Genomic DNA, 23,499 nt, shown 5'->3' with positions numbered 1-23,499 from the left:
TTTGAGAAAGAAATCTTTTATGGAAATTATGGCCTAGTGATATTTATTTTAATAATAATACAGAAGATATGTTAGAAATTTTTACCACCTACAAAATACACATTTTTATATTTAATTTAAAGCTTTATTATTGTTTAAATTATAACAATATAAACACATACATATTTAAATAGATGTAAAGGTTTTCACAGTCACTGTTATCAATATGTTTCTTTTTTGGGTGATACCGTGTGTGTTAGATTTGTTCCGACGTTTCGGCTACCATTGCAGGAGCCATCTTCAGGGTAAACTGAGTCAGTTTGACTCCTGCAATGGTAGCTGAAACGTCGGAACAAATCCAACACAAACAGTATCACCCAAAAAAGAAACATATTGACATACATATTTAGTTTGATTCCACTTTCATTTATAATTTTCGTCAGCAACCAGGTTTCGTCGTGACTGACATCGCCAGTCTGGCAATGTCAGTCACAACGGAACCCAGTCACTGGGGAAAATTATAAATAAAAGTGGAATTAAACAATACGTGTTTTTATTATTACAATTGAAATGTAGTTCCACCAAGAAATGTCAGTAGAAAAACATGCTTATGTTGTACCCTTTACAAAACTATGATCATTACATTGTAGCTTTCCTCGATCAATACATTTGCAAAGATTTCAATATTTTACACTAGACATCTTAGAAATGTTTTTTTTATTAAAACAGGCAACTTGGAGTGTTATTAAATTGGCATTATGTTTATAGTAAAGCTATAAGTTAATATTCTTATTTAAACATATTAAATACTAGATTTATTTTTTTAATTCAATCCTTGTAATTTAAAAAAAAAAATACTATAGAGGTTACACACACTGTCTTCTTTTTTTAAAGTGCATTCTAAGATAATTTTGTAAAAATAACTTAATTAGAGTTTCGTAAATAATTACTAACGCATAATAAAAGATTGAGATATGCTGCATTTGGTGTACCAAATGTTAGTAGAGTCTGACACATTTCGGAAGAATCATGGTGGCATACACTAGCACCGCGGTAAAGCTTCTTCAAAAATGTTTTCTAATCTTGTTCGATAAGGGAAATAATAGTATGATGAAATTATTCTAAAGCGATGGCGGTGATGTTTTCAAAGTGCTAAGAAGATTTGAGAAGTGTTTTGTAATCCAACTCATTTTCAATTTTAAAATCTTTTCCCGAAAACTTATTTTCTATAAATTGCTTTATGTCTTTATCACCTGTAAAAAATTCACAATACGGAATTAATTATAAACTTAATATTTTTATTTTATTTTATTTTATTTTATTTAGAAAACATACAGTCATACAAAATCAGTATTAAAAACAACAATTTTTTAACATAAAAAGACCAATTAAGTTTTCATAAATTAAAAAGATATAAACATTAAATGTGACAAAAAATAAAAAATAAATAAGAATTTTAAGTGAAAAAAAGATAATTGTTGACATTTGCGTTTTCCATGGAGGTAATAAATTAAAATAAATAAAAATAAATAAAAATACCGAATGTACACTCCGAGCCATCCACGCACACACATGAACGCACATATAAAACATATACAAACATATACATTACATGCGGCACATATGCATAGCATAAACCACTCAAGATGTACATTCAGCAACTATCCCAAATAATCGACCCCATGAAGAAATTTTCTGTACAAATGCAACGTGCAGTTAAAAATGTCTACATCAATACTGAGTTCGTTATAATTTCTACAGGTGCGTCTAATGAATGAATTCGAGGTATAATTGTTTTTACAAGTTGGTACATAAAAAAGGGAATTTAATCTAGTATAGCGAAGAGGACAACGGAAACCAATATTTTGTAAAAGATACGGCGAATCAACTATGTTATTGAGAATTTTGAAAAGAAAAATTAAATCATATCTAAGGCGCCTTTTTTGTAGTGATTCTATATTAAAATTGATCAAAGATGCGCTGTAATCATTTTCAATGTTACCAAAACGATATTCCAGGCTCCTTATAAATTTCTTTTGAATGTTTTCAATTTGATTAATATATACATTATATTGAGGGGACCATACTAATGAAGCGAATTCGAGTTGACTTCGCACATAAGTATAGTAAAGAAGTTTTAATGTATTTGGTGATGAGAATGGCTTGGAGATTCGTAAGATAAACCCTAGAAGTCTGTACGCCTTATCTACTATTGTATTTATGTGATCTCTAAATAAAAGCTTATCATCCATCAGTACACCCAAATCTCTCGCTTTCATTGAACGATTGACAATTTTCCCAGATAGTTTGTAGTCAAATAGTATACTTTTTTTCTTTCGAGTAAATGACATGACAAGACATTTATCAGAATTCAATAATAACTGATTGTCCTTGCAATAGCAACAGATTCTATCTAAGTCAGCTTGAAGAACTTTGCAATCATTTATTGAAGACACAATTTTAAATACTTTATTGTCATCAGCGTATAGCAAAAAATTTGAGTTTTGAATGCATAAACTTATATCATTGATATAAATAATAAAAAATAAGGGTCCAAGATGCGAACCTTGAGGGACACCTGATGGGATTGGTTTAAATGATGAATTAAATCCCTTGAGTGAGACCGATTGACTGCGGTTACTAATGTAGGAACATATCCAACGATACAGATTCCCCCGTATACCGATGTTCCAAAGCTTGCGAAGTAAGACCAAATGACTTATTTTATCAAAAGCCTTTGAATAATCCGTATATAAAACGTCTACCTGAAAACCTGCATCCATTGCATTCAAAACAATATCGGTAAATTCACAAAGATTTGATTCAACTGACCGTTTCTTATAGAATCCATGTTGATTGGGATTAATATGTGGTTTTATAACATCGAAGAGCTGATCGGTTACTATATTTTCAAGGATTTTACTAAAAATGGGAAGAAGAGAAATGGGTCGATAATTTACTACAAGACTCTTATTTCCTTTTTTATGCACAGGTGTAATATTTGCCTTTTTCCATATTTCAGGAAACGTGCCTTCCTTTATTGATAATTGAAAAAGATAAGTAAGAGGACGCGCAAGCTGTTTAATACATTTAGAAATAAAAAAAGGGTGTATGCCATCAAAGCCAGCACCCTTGCTGACTTTAAGTTTTTTGAGATATTTTGTTACCAATGACTCATTTATTTCTATAGCATTAAGATCAATTACACTATTTTCTTCGGCAGGAACACTACAACTAGATGCATTAGTTTCCAAAAATTCAGAATGGAAATATTCCGCAAAAGCATTATTAATATAATATATGTTTGTAAGTACCATTATCAGTATCTTGTCCTATCATTAAATCTATATTATAATGACTTTTTTTGACAAATCAGAGTTCAACCGACAAAATGGGTTTCAAATATATTATTAGCATAAAATTTATATTTGAAGCACTAACTTTGTGGTTATTCATCATAATTTAAATTGAAATAAAACAAATTTGTTTTAACCACTTTCTAAAATCATTTTTCACCCACCAGTTTCGAAGCTACACAAGCTTCCTTATCAAGGTATACTTTACTAATGAATATCATCCTGTTTTGTTTTACACTGTTAAAAATAAAATAGGTGAATATTAATTTGTTAAGTATATCTTGGATAAGGAAGCTTGTGTAGCTTTGAAACCAGTTGGTGAACAAAAAAAAAATAAGGTTTAATTTCTAGTGAATAACCACTTCTACGTGAATTTAAATTTCAGTTTTTACCTATGAAAGACTCAGGGAATACTAACCTGTTTTATTAATGCCGATTAAATGATGAACTATATGTCTGGCTGTTGCTTTAAATAGATCCCGTGAAGTAATCATTCCTTTTTTGTAATAGGGTGTCAGTTGCTTAACAACATACACAGCAATATCCTCTTTAACTTTATTTCGATCAGTCTGAGGGTTTTCTCCTTTTTTGTTTACATCCATTCTTTTATTATCTTTAATCAAAACATCACTTTTACTTTTTGATGTTTTAGTATCTTCTTTTACTTTAGATTTTTCATTAAAATTTTCATTTTTCTTTGTAGAATTGATGTCAGAAACTACCTTTGTAATTATAGTATCTTTTAAGCGATTATTTTTCTCACTGTCTCCTTTTATCTGTTTATTTTTTTTTACATCAAAGTCATCATCAGAAGAATCACCAAAGAGTTCTTGGACTTTTTTACGTTTTTTAGTAACACATGTTTGCGTAGGTTTAAAATCATTAATTTTTGTAAAATTTGAATCTAAAATTACCATAGTTGAATCTACTATGTATTTTGGTTTTGTTTTGACTGGACTAGATTCGTCTATAACTAATTTTTGCTCTATGTCTGAATCACTGTCGTCTGTATTCTTGTCAGAGAGTGAGTCTGACAAAACAGACCTCAGTTTATTTTCTTTAATGCAAAATCCATCCAATAATGATTGTGTCAACGGTTCTTTTTTCATGCTAAATGGCTTTCTTTTGTGAGCCTTGTCACTTTTTGATAGGTTTGGCACTGACACTTGATTTTGTATTTCTATAATAAAATATATATTTTTTTTAAATGTATTTCCATAAAAATAAAATTTATGATTTTAAACTACAAAAATACTGGGGCATTATTCTGTAACTAATTCACTTTGTAAATTCATTTCATCGTATGAGAGGGGAAGAGAGCGAAATACAATTCTGATTGTGTTAGAGTGAGATGGATATGTGACAAACTGACAAACTTACGAAACAAAATTGTGACAGAATAAGCCTGCTGCGCTCTGTGTCGAGATATCATACCTGAATATTGTGATGCAGTCATGAATCCATTATATTTTTTTTTTTCTGCTATTTCAGCTTGCGCTTCTTTGATCAACTCTGAGAAGGTCTCTTTCTTTTTAGGTAGAAAATTCTTCAATGTAGGATGGAGGTTTTTTGTGTCAGACTTTACTAATTGTATCTAATAAAATATTTCTTCGATTAGATGTCAGAATAATAATACAATATTAAATAAACACACAGAAGCATAGAGTTGTATAGTTTAAATACTATATTTAATGTACCTACCAATTTGACCATTCCACGCCTATATAAACTAACCACTTTATTAGCAGTAAATATTTCATATTCCATATCGGCTGCACATTCTCCATAATCAGTGGTTGTCAGTTTGTTGACGGGATTGTCAGTTTCTGCACATGAGACGACACTTTTAGATAATGCCTCACCCAAAAGAGATTGGTAGCTTTCTCTAATGCTAATTGTCAATCCTGTCACTTTAACTTCAGTACTTTCTGCAGCTCGTACTTTAGATGATTTTGACATTTCTTTAGCTCTAATTTTGGTTTTATCCGAGTTACTCCTTCTGGTGGCTAATTCCTTGAGAATCAATGATGTAGTTTCTTTTTTTAGCGCAAGAGCATCTTTCTCTCCATCTCCATCGCTGTCTGCATTTTCGTCGTCATATTCTCTAGAATTTTGATACATAAACTAATTAAACCACTCTCGTTCAGTGACTTTAATTTGAGTTTACCGGTTTCCTTAATTTTTCAAATATTTTGTACTCGTCAAACAAATAATATATCTCAACAGAAAATAAAAAACATTTTAAGAAGGAACTTTACAGGCCTGATAACTTAACACCATTTTGCCTATGCTCTAACTTCCATATCTCTTAAATTTTCTACAAATTATTTTTTAACAAAAATCATTGTTAAATCACATTTTTTTCCATCCTTATTCAGCATTTTTTTTTACAAGAAAAAGCGTAGATCTTTTTAATTTATTGTTTATTTTCATAATTTTGAACCATTCATATTTACAAGAAAACCAATTTAAATGTTTTTTTTCACAAATAATTCCATTTCACCAGGCCACAAGCCCTGCAAATGCCTAGACTTCCATACTCCCTTCTTTCATCATTATGTGTTAAAATATGTCAAATGGTGAGTGCTTTGAAAATTTTTTAAATAAGATTGAACAGTATGCAAGTATATTTTTTTAATATGTAAGACAATTCACCGTTTTATCCCATTTCTTCCTCCACCATATAGATCATCATCCACTACTCCCGTGGACATGAAACTACCTCTCTGGAATTGGGCGTTCATAGATAACTTGAAATATGTTTCCACATTCTTTTCCACTGTTTTGAAGTTAGTACATACGTCACATTGTGTTTTACATGTGACAGAGTCATCTCCGAAGAAATCAGAGAATGTAGTATGACGGCATCTGTTGTTAAAATACACATATGAAAAAAGATATCCTCCATTTTTGAGAAACACCATTGCTTAGCATATTTAGTTTCATTTTTAAAAAAGTATGTTGTTGTTGTAATATTAACATGATTATTACAAAGTGAAATTCATAACTTACTTAACACCTTCGCAATAATTTACCATCTTTTCAAAGCTTTTGTAAGCATTTTTCGCTCTAGCAATATGGGATGGGGTAGAAGCTTTTCCAATGTCATTCTTTAATAGGAAATCTATGGCATTTCTTTCTGATTTACAATAATATATTCGGCAAAATGATTGCTTCCCATCTCTTCCAGCTCTGCCAGATTCCTATCCCATAAAAAAAATTAACTAGTTAAGTAAACAATAAAATTCAATAACAGAATTTGTAATAAGTATCATAAAATTCTTCTTTAAAAGGAACTGAGTTTAGGTAAACAGGAACAGTAAAAATAGTTTCGGTTTTTAAAAAAGGTTGATAATTTAGAAATAATGAAAAAACTGAAAATCCTCAGTTATTTTTTAAACTAAATAACAGGTTGATACTTAATTCTGCTCAATTTGTTAGATCAATAACCAGTTTTATCATTCTCGTGAAATATTCAGACCGGTGTCGTTCTGAAGGCCACAGTAAGTATACGATTCTTGTGTTCAGGCGTCAAGTTCTGCCGGTGACAACATATGGTCTTGAATCTGTGTCACTCACTGCCAGGAGTAACCGCAAAACTAAGTACAGTCAGTGGTCTTTAGAAAGACAAATGTTGGGTGTCTCCTTAAGATGCCGAATAAGGAATGAGGAAATAGACGATATCCCAGAAAGAGTGGAAAGACAAAAATAGCAGTGGGCGGCAAAACAAGAAGTTGATAGGTAGACCACCAGAATACTGAATTACAGTCCGTATGAAAATAAGAGGAAGGTGGGGTAACCACCGAGGAGATGGACAGATAAGATCGTTAAACTCGTGGGACATGGGTGGAAACAGAGTGCCCAGGACAAAAGAACATGGAAAAATTTATAAGAGGCCTATCCAGCAATGGAGAGAAACGGGCTGACAAATAGAAAAAGAAACTACATATTTAGTTGTGGGGGAGGGGGAAGGGCATTTTTTATTTTATTTTATAAATTATTTTTTTACGCCCATAAGGCTTTTACATACATGAAAGTTATACAAAATATAAGTATATAAACAACATTAAATTTAAAAAATACAATATAAAGCAACAAAAGATAGAACAGTGTTTAGAAGTAAAGTTGGTATAAAAAAAGAAGATGAGTATATAAACAACATAGATTTTTTTTAAAAACACAATATAAAGAAATAAAATATAGGAACAGTGTTAAGAAGTATAGTTGGTATAAAAATAAAAAGATGAGTGTATTAACAACATAAATTTAAAAAAAATACAATCTAAAGAAATAAAATTTAGAACTGTGTTTAAAAGTTAAGTTGGTTTTAAAAAAATTAAAACAATATATATATATATTTTTTTTTTTAATTCTTTTTTTTTAATAAGCTAAAGAAATACAGTTATTTAATTAAAATATTTTATGAACTACAATGGGACTCTACCAAGACATTTTACGCATTAATTATAATTAAAAGTTTTCAATATCTGAGTCATAAAAGAAATAGAAAAGAAGCGGATAAGTATTGTGTTTTTGATCACTCACATAACAGATTAGTAAAACTCAATACAGTAAAACTACAATTATCCGGATTAGTGAGTGCCAGACGTTATTACTCAAAAGTTAATTGCTTTGACGAAGAAACGCGCCGGCCCCAGGCACTCTTTTTTATTTGTTATTATAACATCTTTATTTTTTATTTCCTGATAACGATCCGGATATTTGGCAATCCGGATGACTAGAGTTCCGATAAACGGAGTTCTACTGCACATACAATTAGAAATATAATCAGATAATAAACTTGCCTGGTAGTAAGCAGCTACATTTTGTGGAGCTCCCCAATGGATGACAGTCCTCACTGTGGCCTTATCAACTCCCATACCAAAACTAACTGTAGCACTGATGCAAGGACAATACCCCCTCATCCATTCGTCTTGTACAGACATTCTATCAGCTGCTTTAAGTCCTTGAAAGTTAGTTTTTATTTAATTAAAACATAGTTTTTATTTAATTGCAAACAGGAAATTATTTCATTTAAAAATAATTGACTGAGTCAAATGTTACCTGCATGATATGCAACCGTGTGTAATCCTTTTCTAGTCAGTACATTAGCAATTTCTTCAGTTGCTTCCCTTGTCCGACAATATATAATGGCGCAACCTCTGTTTTTCTGGTGGAAAAAATATGACTGAGCTAAACAGAAATATTTTCCTAGCGCAACATTAAAGGAAACATATTTTTTTATATATTTTTACTATTAATAATAAAACACATAATACATGTAAAACATATTATCTCCCAGCAGTTCAAAAAATATAATTTGGGACAGTATATAAAAAATTAAAAAACATTTTTGTGACAATACAATCCAGTAAGAAAACATATCGTCGGCCTATTCTTATTATAATCAGAGATCTCGGGGTAACTTTTGATGAAAAGCTAACCTTTACGCACCATAGAATAACAATTGCTTATAAGGCTGTGCAGATGCTGGGCTTCATTATCCGGAATACAACAAATTTTAGTAGCATTGTTTCAATAAAATCTTTGTATTGTGCTCTGGTCTGATCACAACTGGAATACGCATCGTCAGTCTGGAGCCCTTTGAACAACTGCAACTCTTTTAATCTGGAATGAGTTTAGCGGATGTTTTTACGCTACATACAGTTCAAAAAGGGTAAACTAAAAATTGCTACCAAACTTTGATGTCTGAGTTGTGTTTACCATTGCTCTCCACCAGGACAATTGCTGACCTCACTCTAATGCACAAAGTGATATGCACCCTAATAGAAGGGACGAAAATATAACTAAATGTGAGATCAGCGTGAACGGAGATATTCTGAATCAGGTAGAAGAATTTGTGTACCTGGGAAGTATGTTTACTAGGGACGGAAAGGCCGAGAAAGATATTGAAAGGAGGGTGAGTGCCGGGAACAGGGTGAACGGTGCACTAAAATCTACTTTGGCAAACAAACGTTTATCGCAGGAGGCTAAACTAGCAGTTCACAACGGAGTTCTAGTTCCAACTCTAATGTATGGGAGCGAAGTATGGAATTGGAAAAATAATAATGAAAGTAGGTTGAATGCTGTCGAAATGCGATCCCTCAGGCGAATGTGTGGTAAAACGATGTATGATAGGTGCACAAATGTCGAGATCCGTGAAGTGTGTAAGGCTGAAACATGCATTATTGACAGAATCAAGAAAGGGGTGCTGTGTTGGTTTGGACATGTAGAGCGAATGGACAGCGAAATAACGGCTAAAAGGATCTACGATGCAAATGTTGATGGATGCAGAAAACGAGGAAGACCGAGAAAGACATGGCACGATCAAGTCCATCAAATACTTGAAGATGGACATGTCAAAAGTAAGAATAATCGGCGTGCGTGCATGAGAAGATGTATGAATGTAGAGGAAGCGAGGTCTGTATGCCAAGATAGTGTTATGGCGTTCTATCCTCTCTGCCTACCCCTACGGAGAAACGGCGTGATGGTTTGTTGTTGTTGTTGTTGTTGTAGATTCACCCACCATTCTCCCTTGGCACGCATCCACAGAACTGTTAATAATTATGCTGAGCTGTTGGACTTGCTCCATACCACTCCTGCTGCAGTCAAATCAGCTATCCTATCCATTGAATGGCCATCCCCTCCATTCTCCTCTTTTTAATGTGCTTTCTACTTATCTTCACTTTATTTGCTTTTTCTTTCTTCTTTCTTTCTTTTTTAAAAATTAATTATATGTTAGGTATAATAGTTAAGACTTTTTTTTTTTTTTATGTACTTTTAACTGTATATTGTAAAAGCCTCTGGGTGTTTATTAAATAAATAAAAAGAAGGGAGGGAATGGGAAAAAATGCACTTTTGTTCCCTCCACTGTAATACAAGCGGAATACTGTAATACGATTTTTTCCCATCAGTTATAGTTAAAGAAGTTAGAAAAATAATACTTAAGCATACAGATATAAGTTAACAAAAGGTACACAATTTAAATCAACATAGTAGTATTTAGGTATTTAAATACTAAACTATTTGATTTCTTATGCTCTGCTTCCGGGCCCACAGCCTAAGTTCATCACGAGGAGCACATCTGGGCTACCCACCGTAGGGCTCTAGGCCGTTTGGTGCTGTCTTAGCTACCAGCCTCGCCAATTAATTAGCTGCCTCATTACTGTCGATATTTGAGTGTCCAGGTACCCAAATCGGTTTTATGCTGCTGCACTGACTGACACAATTAAGTGCCTGTAGGCATTGCAATGTTAATTTAGAATTGATATCTACTAAGCTCAATGCTTTTAGAGCTACCTGACTATCAGAGAGAATAAAAAATATTTTACACTTATTTGTTTATAAATTTGTATAAACCACTTTAATTTTTTTAATTACACTTCGACCGGTTTCGAAGTTACTACCTCATCGTCAGGAATTCAACTAACTTATAATTACACTCTTTCATACAATATTTTATTATATAAATAGCAACGCGTGTAATTATAAGTTAGTTAAATTAGAGGTAGTAACCTCGAAACCGGTCGAGTGTAATTTAAAAAATTAAAGTGGTTTATACAAATTTATAAACAAATAAGTGTAAAATGTCATACCACAAATTGAAAAATGTTTTTGATAACAATAATATTCAAAAAATATTTTATTTAAATTTTCTGCACAAATTTTCACGTGCACAGGCAATGATGGCGCAGAGTTTCGTTTGGAAGAGAGATAGGAGCGTTAGGCTAATAGATAACTTCATGTTTCCTCCCCCCCCCCCGCCCGTAAAGTAGAAGGTATCGCAGCCCAGCCATTGTATCATTGGCCTAACTTGTAAAATTCGTCAATCCCAAACTTACTATTTGTCAGGAGAGAGTAAAAACAGTTTTAACTTCAGTAGCGAATTGTGGCAGTTTTTTTTTGGTATATTGTTTTTAAATAATGATACGCTGTACAGATATACAAGTTTTACACACATATACATTATTTAAAGTCCGAACAGAAAAAGTCAAAATATTTTTTTTACCATTTGTGGATTTACAAGTTTTACAAATTCAAGTGAAGATATTTAAAACATAAAACCAATTTATATATCTTTGACTGAACTAAAGTTTTATTTGGTTCAGTAAAAAATAAAAACATAATATTACTCATATATTACATAGCTGAATTTGTAAAGAAACATAAAATACTTACAGGTTTTGTATTTGCTTCTTCTTTACCCAAGCATTTGCAAATAAAGTCTTTCAAATGATCATATTCATTCATTGTTGAATTCAGAAAAATTACATCGTAAAATAAATTACTTCTGAAACATGGTGTCTTAAATTGAAGGTAAGATTTGGATAACTTTAAATTTGCCACTATATCTTGAACAACTTCTTTACTGGCTGTAGCGGTTAAAGCAATCCACGGAACAGACATGTGTTGGGTTCTCAATGATCCTAATTTCAAATAATCCGGTCTGAAGTCATGACCCCATTGGCTGACACAGTGGGCTTCATCCACAACTACATACGAAAGCTTCTTATATTTAACAAGATGGTCCAAAATGCTTTTAAATGTGTTAGTGGCAGCTTGTTCGGGTGTTATATATAAAAATTTTATTGTAGGTTTCAAACTCTTCAAATCGTTTATAACTCTGTCTTTCTCTCTTACTCCCATTTTTGAATTAATAGATTCAGCATTTATTTTAAGGTGGGCCAAGTGATCGAGCTGATCTTTTATCAGAGCCAGTAAAGGTGAAAAAACTATTGCTAGTTTATTATCGTGTAACATAGTTGGAAGTTGAAAACAAAGTGATTTTCCTGACCCAGTTGGCATTGAAACATACACATCATTGTTCCCTGTAAGAAATGCATAAAAATTAGAAATATCAGTCCATTAAGAAAATTGTATAAGGAACTTTAGAAATTAGTCTCATGGATATGGAAATTTACATAGTGATAATTCTAATAAAAGTGCTATTGCTGCAATACACGTATTTTACTTATTAATACCAAAGGTTACCTTTTGCAATCGCTCTGACAGCTTTTTCTTGAAGTTCACTTTTAAATTTTTCATGTCCAAAATGTTTCTTGAGTTTTTTAGATATAAGATCTAAAAAGTTTTTTTCAGACATTTTTTTGAAAAGTTGTTTTTCAATCTAAATTTTATAGAAAGTTGATAAACTTAAACTAAATTTGATAATTTTTAACGTTCAAATAAAACCTAAAACTAAAATAATTCAAATAAAAAAATAATATTATTGAAGGATTACAGAATATAACCATAGAAAAAGGCTGAATAATTGACTGTCAAAAATTAAATAGACAATGATTTATATGGCATTTTCTATGACGAATGATACAATACTAGGTTTGAAATTATTATAACATGTTATTTTATATGTTTGCGACACGCCTATAGCTATAGGTCCTACGGAAGTCAGTATTATTTGAGTCTATGTGTAGCACACGGTGTCCACGAAATCTCTCCAAGCCTCTCTGTCTGCGGCCAACTCCCATGTGTCCTTCCAAGTCAAGACCACTTCCCGCAATTCCAATTCAGAACTGCGATTCTGAACGCTCTCTGGGTGGTAGAGAAGCGTTGTTAGCACGTAATTAGTAAAAATTACGTGCTAGCAATATTTTCTTGATCCATGGAGATCCAGGAGAAGTCCATGCTTGGTATAAGCCTAAATGATAGAATAACAAATTATGAATTTAGGCACCAAACCAAAATGGTGGATCTAATGGATCGTGAAGTGAAGTAAAAGTTGCAATGGGTAGGGCATGTCGCAAAATAGGATGCCACAAAATGAACTCCTAGAGTTCTAAATTGGAAACATTGAGAGATTAAGAAAAGCGTCGGAAGATATAAAAAAAGATGGGCTGATGATGGCTGGGAGAGAAAAAAATGGCCACGAAAAGCAAACTATATAGAAGAATGGAAGGGTTTGGAAAAAGTTTATATCCAGCAGTTGAGATATGAAGGCTGGAGAAGATGATGAAGAAGAAGAAGAACGCTTTCTCTTAACCCCCTATAAAGAGTTTAGAATACACTGTAGACATAAATTGCCAACGAACTTTCAACTTAATACCTTATAGGCGTAGTGCCACATTATTATGAAAGGGGTTGTTAAATATTCTACAGCCGACCGATTTATTTTTTATCAAAAACAAAAACAAATTCAAAAGTTTATTAAATATTTAATAAAATTATGGGTACATACATATATTTAAATAAGTATTTGCGTTCTCATGATCTGCCAAAATGTTTTAATTTTTGGGAATATTTTTAACAAATTTTATGTAACTTACTACTAGAAAATAAAAATGTTGTGATTGAGTTTCAAGCATTGGACCGCCAATTCGTAATAAAGGTTCATTACTTTCACGATACGACAGTCCGATTTATACGATACATATAATTTTGCAATGAATTAAAATTATCGTGTTTACACAAAATAAATAATTTATCGTAGCATAATGATGAAAACAATTTGTATTAATTTGATTAATAAAAAAACGTTGTTACCAACTTAACAAGTCCCATCAAAAGTTTACAGTGATGTAATAATTTGGCGATAATATTGGAAATGGTAAAGCATCATTTAATTTTTCTTGTGTAAATTTAAATAAGGCATTTTCTTTTCACTTGCTTTTGTTTGAAGCTGACCTAAAAATAACGTCAGAGAAGTTTATTCATTGATAAAACAAAAAATGAAATACAGAAACGAAAAAAACTTTTACTTCCACCGTCATACCATTTTCAAACCGGGGTGCTATTATGAATCTTCTTACGGGGATATAGAAGCAAAAAAATTGAGGAATTGATTTTTTGCATGCGATTACATTTTGCTTCATATATGGCTACAGTGATGATAAAATGTCAAATAGCTGAAATCAGAGGTGTAAATTTTGAGAGACGAATAAAGAGACTCAGATTGTCAACACAACCCGTATATTATCTCTAAGGCAGCCTGTCAGTCTTTCTGAACGTGTGCTGAATTCAATATATTTAATCTATGGTGTTAAATGTCAAAGTCAAAGTTAACAGAAATATTTGATTTATTCTGAATTTTGATATTAGGTATCACAGACTAAGCAATAATCTGTGAGACTAAGGATATATACTGAATTAGGCATTAGGTCTTGTAAATCTTATAAGTCTTGCCATCATTTATTTATTTATTTACATACAGCTTTTTATACATTTTTGGCTCTCCTTTGACTTTAAAACTCCGTGTGACCAAAGTCGTGTGTTGAGTTGGGACGACAATAAAAAGTAAAGAAATGCTAAACGTATGACGGGGTCCACGTTCAAGGCTCATGGGTGGAATGCGGTAGTGTGTTGTAACTGCCCGGCTGATTTTAGTTATAATTTGGCTCGTCGATATTCACGAATATAATATATTATCTTTGTGAAATAGACTCGCCATTTTTTATCATAACTCAACCGGGTAGCGTCAAAACACATTACGAATCGGGTTGTGGTCCCGTGGTTAGAGTTGGGGGACTCACGAATCGGAGGTCCATGGTTTTAACCCCACTACCCCAACTTGATTCCCATTTTCTAATAGTGAGTTATTTTCAACTTGTAGAAAATGCCCCCAAAACTGAAATATTTGTCCCAAGAATGTTTTTTCTTTAAAAAAATTAAAATGACCCCATTCCTACAGTGCACCTTGAACGTAGACCCTCTAAATATATAATATATCATAAATGTACTTTTTGGCAAAACCCACTAAATTAGTGTTGAATCACTCATGCAAGAGGTACTACAATTGTCGCATACACGAATGCAAAATGTACCGCTGCTACAAAAAAATGTTTGTACCATTTCAAACACTTTGTCCCATTCGAATCTTGTACAGTCTCGCACACATCTAACACATACATTCAGCGGACAAGTGGAACGACCAATACGGGTTTATTTTGATACGTTTGTGAATGTATGCGACATTTGTATTTTGTGTGGTGTGTGGGTTTGTGTGTTGCGTTGCTTGTTGAGTGTATGCTGTGTATCATGCACAACCGCAACCCCTAGATCGCAGTCATTCATTTGAATTTTGCATTATGTCACAACTCACCTCATTTGAGGTGGTACGTTTCAATAGGTACCTCAATTCAATATTTGAATACCTCATATAAATTCATTCTAAAATCGTGTCTTACCCAACACTACTCTAAATGACAACATTTGAGAAAATAAGTTATAAATGCAGTTATATGCCATTTTTGAGCTTTATCAAATGATAAAATCCTCTAAAAACCCACAATTACATATTTTTTTTTGAATGTTTTATGGTGAAAAACATTAATTCTATTTATTAGATTTTTTTTTTCGGAATCTCATTCCTTGAAACAATAAAAAAAAAACTAAAATCGCAATGTTTTGAGTATGTCAAAACGTTTGCAGACAGGCTGGATTTCCTTCCTAGGGAGTTATTCAGATCTAAAACAGAGGAAAAATATTTTTGAGAAGAGAATATGGAAGTCTTGGCATTTACAGGGCTTATGACATGTCATTGGCCGGTTTAAGTGGCCACTTTACACACTGTGTACCACTTACCATTTTGCCTATGTTTAAACATCCACATTTCCTCAACTCTTACATTTGGACATACTCAAAACATTCTTGAATTAACTAACTGGTAAAAGAAGAAGTCTAAAAATTGGAAAATTGTTTTCAGGCGTTGCCTAGTAGGTGAATTGGTTCAATCGGATGAATCTCACCCACATGATAGAGGTTTCAGCTATTTTACTTCACAAAACTCAACAGATGGAAGAGTTGAGGAAACGTGGATGTTTAAACACAGGCAGAATGGTGAATGTTACACAGTGTGTAAAGTGGCCACTTAAACCAGCCAATGATGGGTCATAAGCCCTGTTAATGCCTACACTTCCATATTCCCTTCTCAAAAATGTTTTCCCTCTGTTGCAACAAATTTAAACTAAAATGGTTCTACAAGTATGTACAAAATATGTTGAAAAAACTGTTGTTGAGTAAAACATTCATAGTGGTTTTTCTCAGTAAAGTCAATAATGCATTAAGAGGGTTTTGCCAGTATACTGACGATATAATATACTATTTATTTATATCAGAAAATCATTTTAAATTATAGCTTTATATTGCAGGTATTTGTCCGTTTTGAGTTCTATTTTTGGTTTATTTGTGAGCCAGTATAAATTTATATCTAACAATATACTTTCGATTGAGGTTGTTGTAAAGACAATACACCAGTATCCGTTGGGCAATTTTACCTGAAATGCAAATAATAGAACCATCACATTGTTCTTAAAGTATTTTATGACTTCAAGTGTTTATCTGAAGATTGACTTAAAATGAGCAAGCGGAAAGGGCCTTCTGAAGATAATCTAAACCATGATTTTTGCGATTTTCTGAATGAATTAGCTGACTATGAAAAGAATGTCAATAGGAATGTTCACAAATATAATGCATATAGGAAAGCTGCCGGTGTTCTCGCTGAATATCCAACTCGTATAAAATCAGGAGACGAAGCAAAGAAGTTGAATGGTATAGGTGATAAAATTTCTAAGAAAATTGATGAGTTTTTATCAACTGGTAAATTAAAAAAACTTGAAAATATCCACAATGATGAAAGCAGTATAACTATTTCACTTTTAACGAGAGTGAGTGGTATTGGTCCTGCTAAAGCGCGAGAATTAGTGGACCGAGGCATTAAAACTCTACAGGATCTAGAGAATAACAAAGATAAATTAACGCATCATCAAAAAATTGGTCTAAGGTGAGTGCTATAAGTATTAATAATTACGCGCTTATTAGTTTTGTCTTAAAAAACTTTGCTTTTTATTTTATATTTCTCTATTAGTTATTGTTCTTCATCCGAACCTTGTGGAGCACAACGGACTGCAATGTTATCTTTATCAATCATACTATTCAGGTTCAATGATTTCATTTCCTATTTTTGAAGAGAGAAAAGAAATTCACTTATAATAATAATTTGGATCCAGTAAAAATGGTACAAAGTCATTTTACAACAAAAAATTAAGAAATTTTATTCCCTAAAATATTTGCTGATAAATTATTCTACCAAATCGAACAAGTTTCTCAATATTTACTGTAATATAAAGATCGATATCTCAACAGAGATGAAGGAAATAACATTGATAGACAACTTAACCAAGATGAAGGAATTATTGGTGATTTTAGAAATCTAGGCATTTACTAAGTTATTTCCTTCTATAAAGATTTGGAGATACTCTTAATATTGTTTATAGTAAAAACATAAATAACCCTACTATTTAGCTTTACCTACCAAATTGATTTTTTTTTTTTAGATATTTTGAAGAATTTGAAAAAAAAATACCAAGATCTGAAATTGAAGATGTCGAATCTAAATTGAAAACTATTATCAATAATTTAGATCCTGATTACAGAGTAACAATTTGTGGGAGCTACAGGTATAAACAATTATTTTATAAAATTGATGGTATCTTCTTCTTCTTAGTTTTTTATTCGCTTTTTTCACCCCTAACTGGGGTGTTATAGCCAGTGTCAAGTTTGATGGTGTCAAATGTATTGTTTTGAAAATACCTAGACCAAAATCGTACTTATATTTTTGGTTCAATATGATATCTGAAAAAAAACTATTGGATGTAAGTCCGGCTCGTAGTGTAGTTGTTGGCACAATTACCTGCCATGTTTGAGGTCCTAGGTTCGATTTCTAGCGGGGTTGACGCGAAATATTGGTTTTTAAGGTGGTCTTACACTGCAATATTTTATTGTTCCTAGACTGGCACCTGAAGCGTAGGATTAATCATCTTGCTTTCCAAGTAACCAAAATGATCCAGGTACATTGGGAGTACCAATGCTTTGCCCTATTCACTACTGGGATGGGGAAACGATAAAGATGACAATATCTGAAACCTATTTGGAAAGCGCAAGTTTAGACAATGCATATAAAAGATTTTTTTAAATTAATATTTTATTAGTGTGATGATTGTCAAATTTAAAAATATATTTTAGAAGAGGTAAAGCTACCAGTGGTGATATTGACGTTCTGGTTACTCACCCATCTTACGAAAGCACCACTAAGATTCCTAAGATTGAAAAGGGCTTAAGGTTAAAGAGTGTGATTCAAGCTTTAGAAAATTCAGGTCTTGTCACAGATACCCTGTCTCTAGGAGATACTAAATTTATGGTGAGTTATCAAGAACCACAGCATTATTTTATGTTTACAATATTAAGCATGTACGGAAACACGGTCTGATTTTTCTTCCTACAAACATATTAGTGCCCAAAACAGTTTATGTTCATAAGTAATGTTTTTTTTAAACATCTGCATATGAAAGGTTGCTGTTCTTGAAAACTTTTATTACATAATATTGTTTGACATGATGTTTTGAAACTTGAAAATATGTGGAATCGTAAAACTGACAGATTAAACAGTAAAACACAAAATATTCTCTGGATTTTATTAATTGAACTAACCAAAGATACTTAATATTATTGTTTTAAGGGTGTATGCAAATTAGAAAAATCGATTGCAAGAAGATTGGATATACGACTCACACCAAGTGATCAATATGCTTGTTCGACTTTATACTTTACCGGAAGTGATGTGTTTAATAAAACTATGAGGGCACATGCCCTGGAGAAAGGTTTCACGTTGAATGAGTATTGTTTGAGACCTATGGGATGCACAGGTACATATAATTATTTTTATTTTAAAATACTATAATCACAGTCGTTGAATTTTATCGGCTTTTCGGATACTGATGATCCTTTTCTGGGTTATTTTGCCATGTGTTGTTCATCACCCCGGACGATGGACACTAAAACACTGTTTGAAAAATTGACAAGAAGGATAGAAAACATTATGTGAATCCATTGTTATTTTTTTTTTCAATAGTTCTGGTAATTTTAACCTGCTCTGAAGTTTTTCAATGGAAGACTGCTATGATTGGTGGTTTGGTTCTGTTTTAAATTTAATTAAATAAATTCATATTCATCATGGTCACCAAGTGTAGATTTGTCTTTTTTATCCCCATTTTGGTGTCAAGTTTGTGAAAATTTATTACCATGTATTCAAATAAAACATTGGTATTATTTCCGCACAAATTTATTTATTCACTATTACCCAGTTTTGAGGGACACTGTATTAACCACTCCCATTTCAGATATATAGCTGTTAATGGAAGGCATTGTTTCCCTTGAAACTACTAAGTATGTAAGGAATAAATAAATTTATGTGAAAATAATACTTATTTTCTTTTCAATACATGATAATAATGTTTTTCTACAGTAATTTAGTCTACCCAATGCAGAAAGTACTAATTAGTACTAATATATTGGGACTGAAACTAAATTGTGTCTTTATAATGATTCGAAAATATTCAACAATGACAAATTTACATCTGAAGTACTTTTCATATAGACCATTGATAAGTAAAATATGCAGTTTGTTTATCTACATGAAAACAAATTTATTCATGTTTTAGTTTAAAAGAAAATGAAAAATGTTTGTGTCATTCTTTACAAAATGGCATTTCAAAACTATATGCAGTAGTTCTCCGTTTACCTGAACTCCAGTCATCCGGATCACCAAATATACAAATCGTTATCAGGAAATAAATATGTTTTTAATGTGATTCCAATTCTCTAATTCGCTGTATTATTTGAAAAAAAATCTGGCACTCATTAATCTGGATAATTGGAATTTTATTGTATTATTTTATAAAAAATATATGTCGTCAAGGATCCAGCAATACCGTGAAACAATCAATTTTATTTTTTACAGAGGCACCTACAAAACTGTTAATTTATTGCTTATGATTTTACTTAACCAAAAATACCATTGAAGTATTAGAACAATAAATTATCATTATTTAAAGTAAAAATATATATGATTTATAACTAACGGCTCTTAGCCCTTAGAATGAATTCATGCAGTAAAAACATTATTGTAAAAAATGAGGTTACGCGGTATTGTTTATTTTTTTAATTATTACTTACTATGTTTGTACTTACCTGTATATTTTTTGTAAATGCCCCTTGGGCGTATTGTAAAACTAAATAAATAAATAAAAATAAATGTATATTATACACTGTAGCAAATGTTCCTTTGTGAGGTTTAAATAAGTCTTCTTCATTTTTCCCTGTTAGGTGTAGCAGGAGAACCAGTGGAAATTACTTCAGAGAGAGATGTATTTGACTATATTGATTATCCTTACAAAAGCCCAGAAGAAAGGAACATGTAATTCTGACTATGTATTTGAAAATTAACCCAAAATCGAAATGTTCCGAGAATGCCATTTCTCTTATATTAAATTACACAGGATACAGGATTAATAAATATATCAATCGAATTTAATATGATAGGTACAATATACATACCTACTGTAATGCAATCTTTGGAAAAATTTTTGGATATTCTTTAAATTTCTAGTCAACAAAAATCTGCATCGATATTGGAGATATTTTTTATTTTTGCAATATGACATTCTATATGAAATTTCTTTAAAAAGGGTTTAATTATATTTTATTACATTTACGCATGTGGTTATTAAAGCGAAATTTAAATCAGCATGAATAGTTTTATTTTACTAGCCTATTGATGCCAAAATTGAAGTAAGTATTTTCAATGGGCATTGTAGGTTTAATTTCTGCAAAATTTTCATATTTTTTTCATTTTACCTCAACAAAAAATGCATTAATCTTGGATTTACGTATGCATAGCTAGAAGAAAAATAATAAAAACAGTAGTTTATTTTTATGTTTATCATAAAACAACGGCACTAAACAGAAGTAATTATAATGAAAATTATGATATTTCAAATTGTAAAGAAAATCAAATGTAGATGAAGAAAAATAAATTTACTAAAGACATTTATATCATTAGAGCCTTTGTAAGTTTTTAGTAATGAAAAGAAAATACACAAAAAAATATTTGAGTGAGTAAAAATATCAACAAAAAGTGTACCAACTTAAAATATTGAGATGTTGTGATTATTTGTAATTAAACTAAAACATATTATTAATATTCAAAGCATTAACTTTGCGGTCAAACATTTTACTATATGTTATTGAATATTTGTAAATAACCACTTACCGACTTTTCTACGTCTACCGCTTTCGAGATGTACGCGTCTCTTTGTCAGGACACTAATTAAACCAACATGCAAAACCCACTATACACCTTCACCATAGTTGCACAAAAATATAAAACCAACACGACATGCATTTTAATAAGTGACCCCTACATGCATTGATTAGGTTATGAAAATATTTTATGTTATGGGAGAAATATTTAGAAAAAGAGGGAAAGGAGGGGTGTGAGATCACTATAAAATAAATTTTCTTCATAATCTCTGCACCACAGAACTTAGATATAGGTAGAACCGATCAAATGCCAGAGTTTAGATTTCAGCTCTCAATTTCGGTACCCGTTGATTGCTGGAGCTGAGATCTGTGATTCAAAATCTTCAAGCGGAATTCGCCGTATTTTCCTTGTTATTGTTAACTTAAGGGCTGAAATGGATTTTTCGTTACTACTTTTTGAATAAACTAATTAATCAGTCATCAAACAACGTCATTGGCATCATAACAGTGCTGAAAACCGCATCAACAAATCGCGATTTTAAGGTTTAGTGATTTTCGATTTTGAGAAATAAAAATGTTTGTTCAGAAAGATAACGACATCGATTATATTTAGGGATTCCTTTAAGTAATAAAATCGTCACCATTGTTAGTATTTCGATAGTTTTATTAAAATAAAGTGACAGTTCGCATATTTAACAGTTAATGCCAGTTTATAGCAAATTTTATAAAGATTTTAGAAATCTATCATATTTAATGTGGTAGAACAAAACAATTTTTGCAAACAAATTAGCACAGTGAGCGGGTAGACTAGTTTGGAAATGAACGCCACAGACTAAAGAAGGTGCTCATTTTATCCAGTATTTGTCTAAATACCGTATTGTTTTACTACTATTTTGACAGTCTGTATATCTTACATTGGTTTTCATGGAAAAAAATGCACAGTTTTGTGATGCAGTCTTTGTTTTATTAGTTTTTTCTAAGACGAAGTTCCAAATCTAAGTTATTCTAAGAATGTTGTGTTATAATCTTTTATAGAAGCCAACCAAGAATTGCAATCCATCACTGATTATTATCCATGTAAAAATTATGATTGCAAAAAAGGCTCAAAAATCAGTGCACGCATGCAAAATGTTTGGCAGTTGGGCTAGATTGGCATTCGAGTGATTATTATTTTCCATTTTCCAAAAAACATTATTCTTAAATGTGTGTATTGAGCTATTAGTTTGAAGGGTATGCACATGTATGTAATTAAAAAAATATAACATGTATATTTGACCATGTAATAAAATATTAAAGGGCTCTTTTTTATATTGAGTAAAACATACACAAATATTATACATAAAATACGAGTATATTGTGTTACAGTATCTATATATTCTACAATATGGCTTAAAATATCAATTATGAATAAACTCACTGCACAGTATTTTATTATCAACCGAGGTTATAAATCAATGAATTTAATTGGTGTTATATGTCATCACATTATATTATAAATAATAATGTCAAAATTTATAAACATAGCATAAATTTCATCTTTCTATAAACATGACTTATTTATTCCATGTCTGCTTCCTAGGTGGAGCATTTGGTGTCCACAAATTGACAAAAATAGAATATACGTATCTAGAATATTATATATACGTAAATCCTATATTTTGTAGGGTATGTACGTAATATTATATTAATCTCTTTAAAAAATATATACAGTGGAACATGGTTATAGCAATTGTAGAAATAGCGAGATCTCGGATGTAATGAGGAAACATTCGTTGACATTTTAATAACGGTTTTCTATAGAGAAAATGTATAGATATTTATTCACATTTACAATGAGCTACTTCTCGGACATACCGAACAGAAATATTGTCAACAATTGAGCAAAAACTCAAATTGTTTTAAAACATAATTTTCAAAGTAAGAACCAAAGTAATAAAATCCAAACAGACGGCTAACTTAGGAGCGATGCTGCCGGGCATCTGAATTGAATTTGGTTGATGGCACTATGTAAGTGTCTAGGTACCTAATTGGTGCTTTTGCTGAAAACATTGAAAAAGTATCACACATATGGTTGAAATTGCTTGTAAAAAAAATCCAAGCTCTGTGAGCTCAG

At 31.5% G+C, this 23,499-nt stretch overlaps 2 protein-coding genes across 9 annotated transcripts; one reads left to right on the top strand and one right to left on the bottom strand.

Annotated features, from left to right (window-relative positions):
- Positions 1–990: 990 nt before the first annotated feature.
- On the bottom strand, positions 991–12,856 carry LOC148280418 (ATP-dependent DNA helicase Q5-like). The gene is made up of 10 exons (XM_088228422.1): positions 12,327–12,856; positions 11,514–12,163; positions 8,400–8,505; positions 8,141–8,301; positions 6,348–6,538; positions 5,991–6,203; positions 5,037–5,439; positions 4,770–4,929; positions 3,754–4,515; positions 991–1,232 (listed from the first exon to the last, which is right to left on the bottom strand). Exons 1-10 carry the CDS (start codon positions 12,436–12,438, stop codon positions 1,132–1,134), a joined length of 2,859 nt encoding a protein of 952 aa, XP_088084548.1. The 5' UTR covers positions 12,439–12,856; the 3' UTR covers positions 991–1,131.
- Positions 12,857–14,180: 1,324 nt separating this feature from the next.
- On the top strand, positions 14,181–20,870 carry LOC148280417 (DNA polymerase beta-like). 8 transcript variants are annotated; one of them, XM_088228402.1, is made up of 6 exons: positions 14,253–14,585; positions 16,439–17,070; positions 17,624–17,746; positions 18,312–18,486; positions 18,805–18,991; positions 20,451–20,870. In XM_088228402.1, exons 2-6 carry the CDS (start codon positions 16,646–16,648, stop codon positions 20,543–20,545), a joined length of 1,005 nt encoding a protein of 334 aa, XP_088084528.1. In that variant the 5' UTR covers positions 14,253–14,585; positions 16,439–16,645; the 3' UTR covers positions 20,546–20,870. The 8 variants fall into 8 exon arrangements, 5 of the variants coding, with proteins under 5 accessions (XP_088084528.1, XP_088084532.1, XP_088084529.1 ...); XM_088228406.1 differs by lacking the exon at positions 20,451–20,870 and adding an exon at positions 19,787–19,918 and having other exon boundaries at positions 14,286–14,585; XM_088228403.1 differs by having other exon boundaries at positions 14,306–14,585; positions 15,994–17,070.
- Positions 20,871–23,499: the final 2,629 nt, after the last annotated feature.

Source organism: Micrasema longulum, unplaced genomic scaffold (genome assembly GCF_059751315.1).
Source record: "Micrasema longulum isolate JH-2025_06_02 unplaced genomic scaffold, ASM5975131v1 h1tg000581l, whole genome shotgun sequence".
NCBI classification, from domain to species: Eukaryota; Metazoa; Arthropoda; class Insecta; order Trichoptera; family Brachycentridae; genus Micrasema; species Micrasema longulum.
Note: the sequence above shows the minus strand (reverse complement) of the source record. Positions and strands in the feature narration are given on the sequence as shown.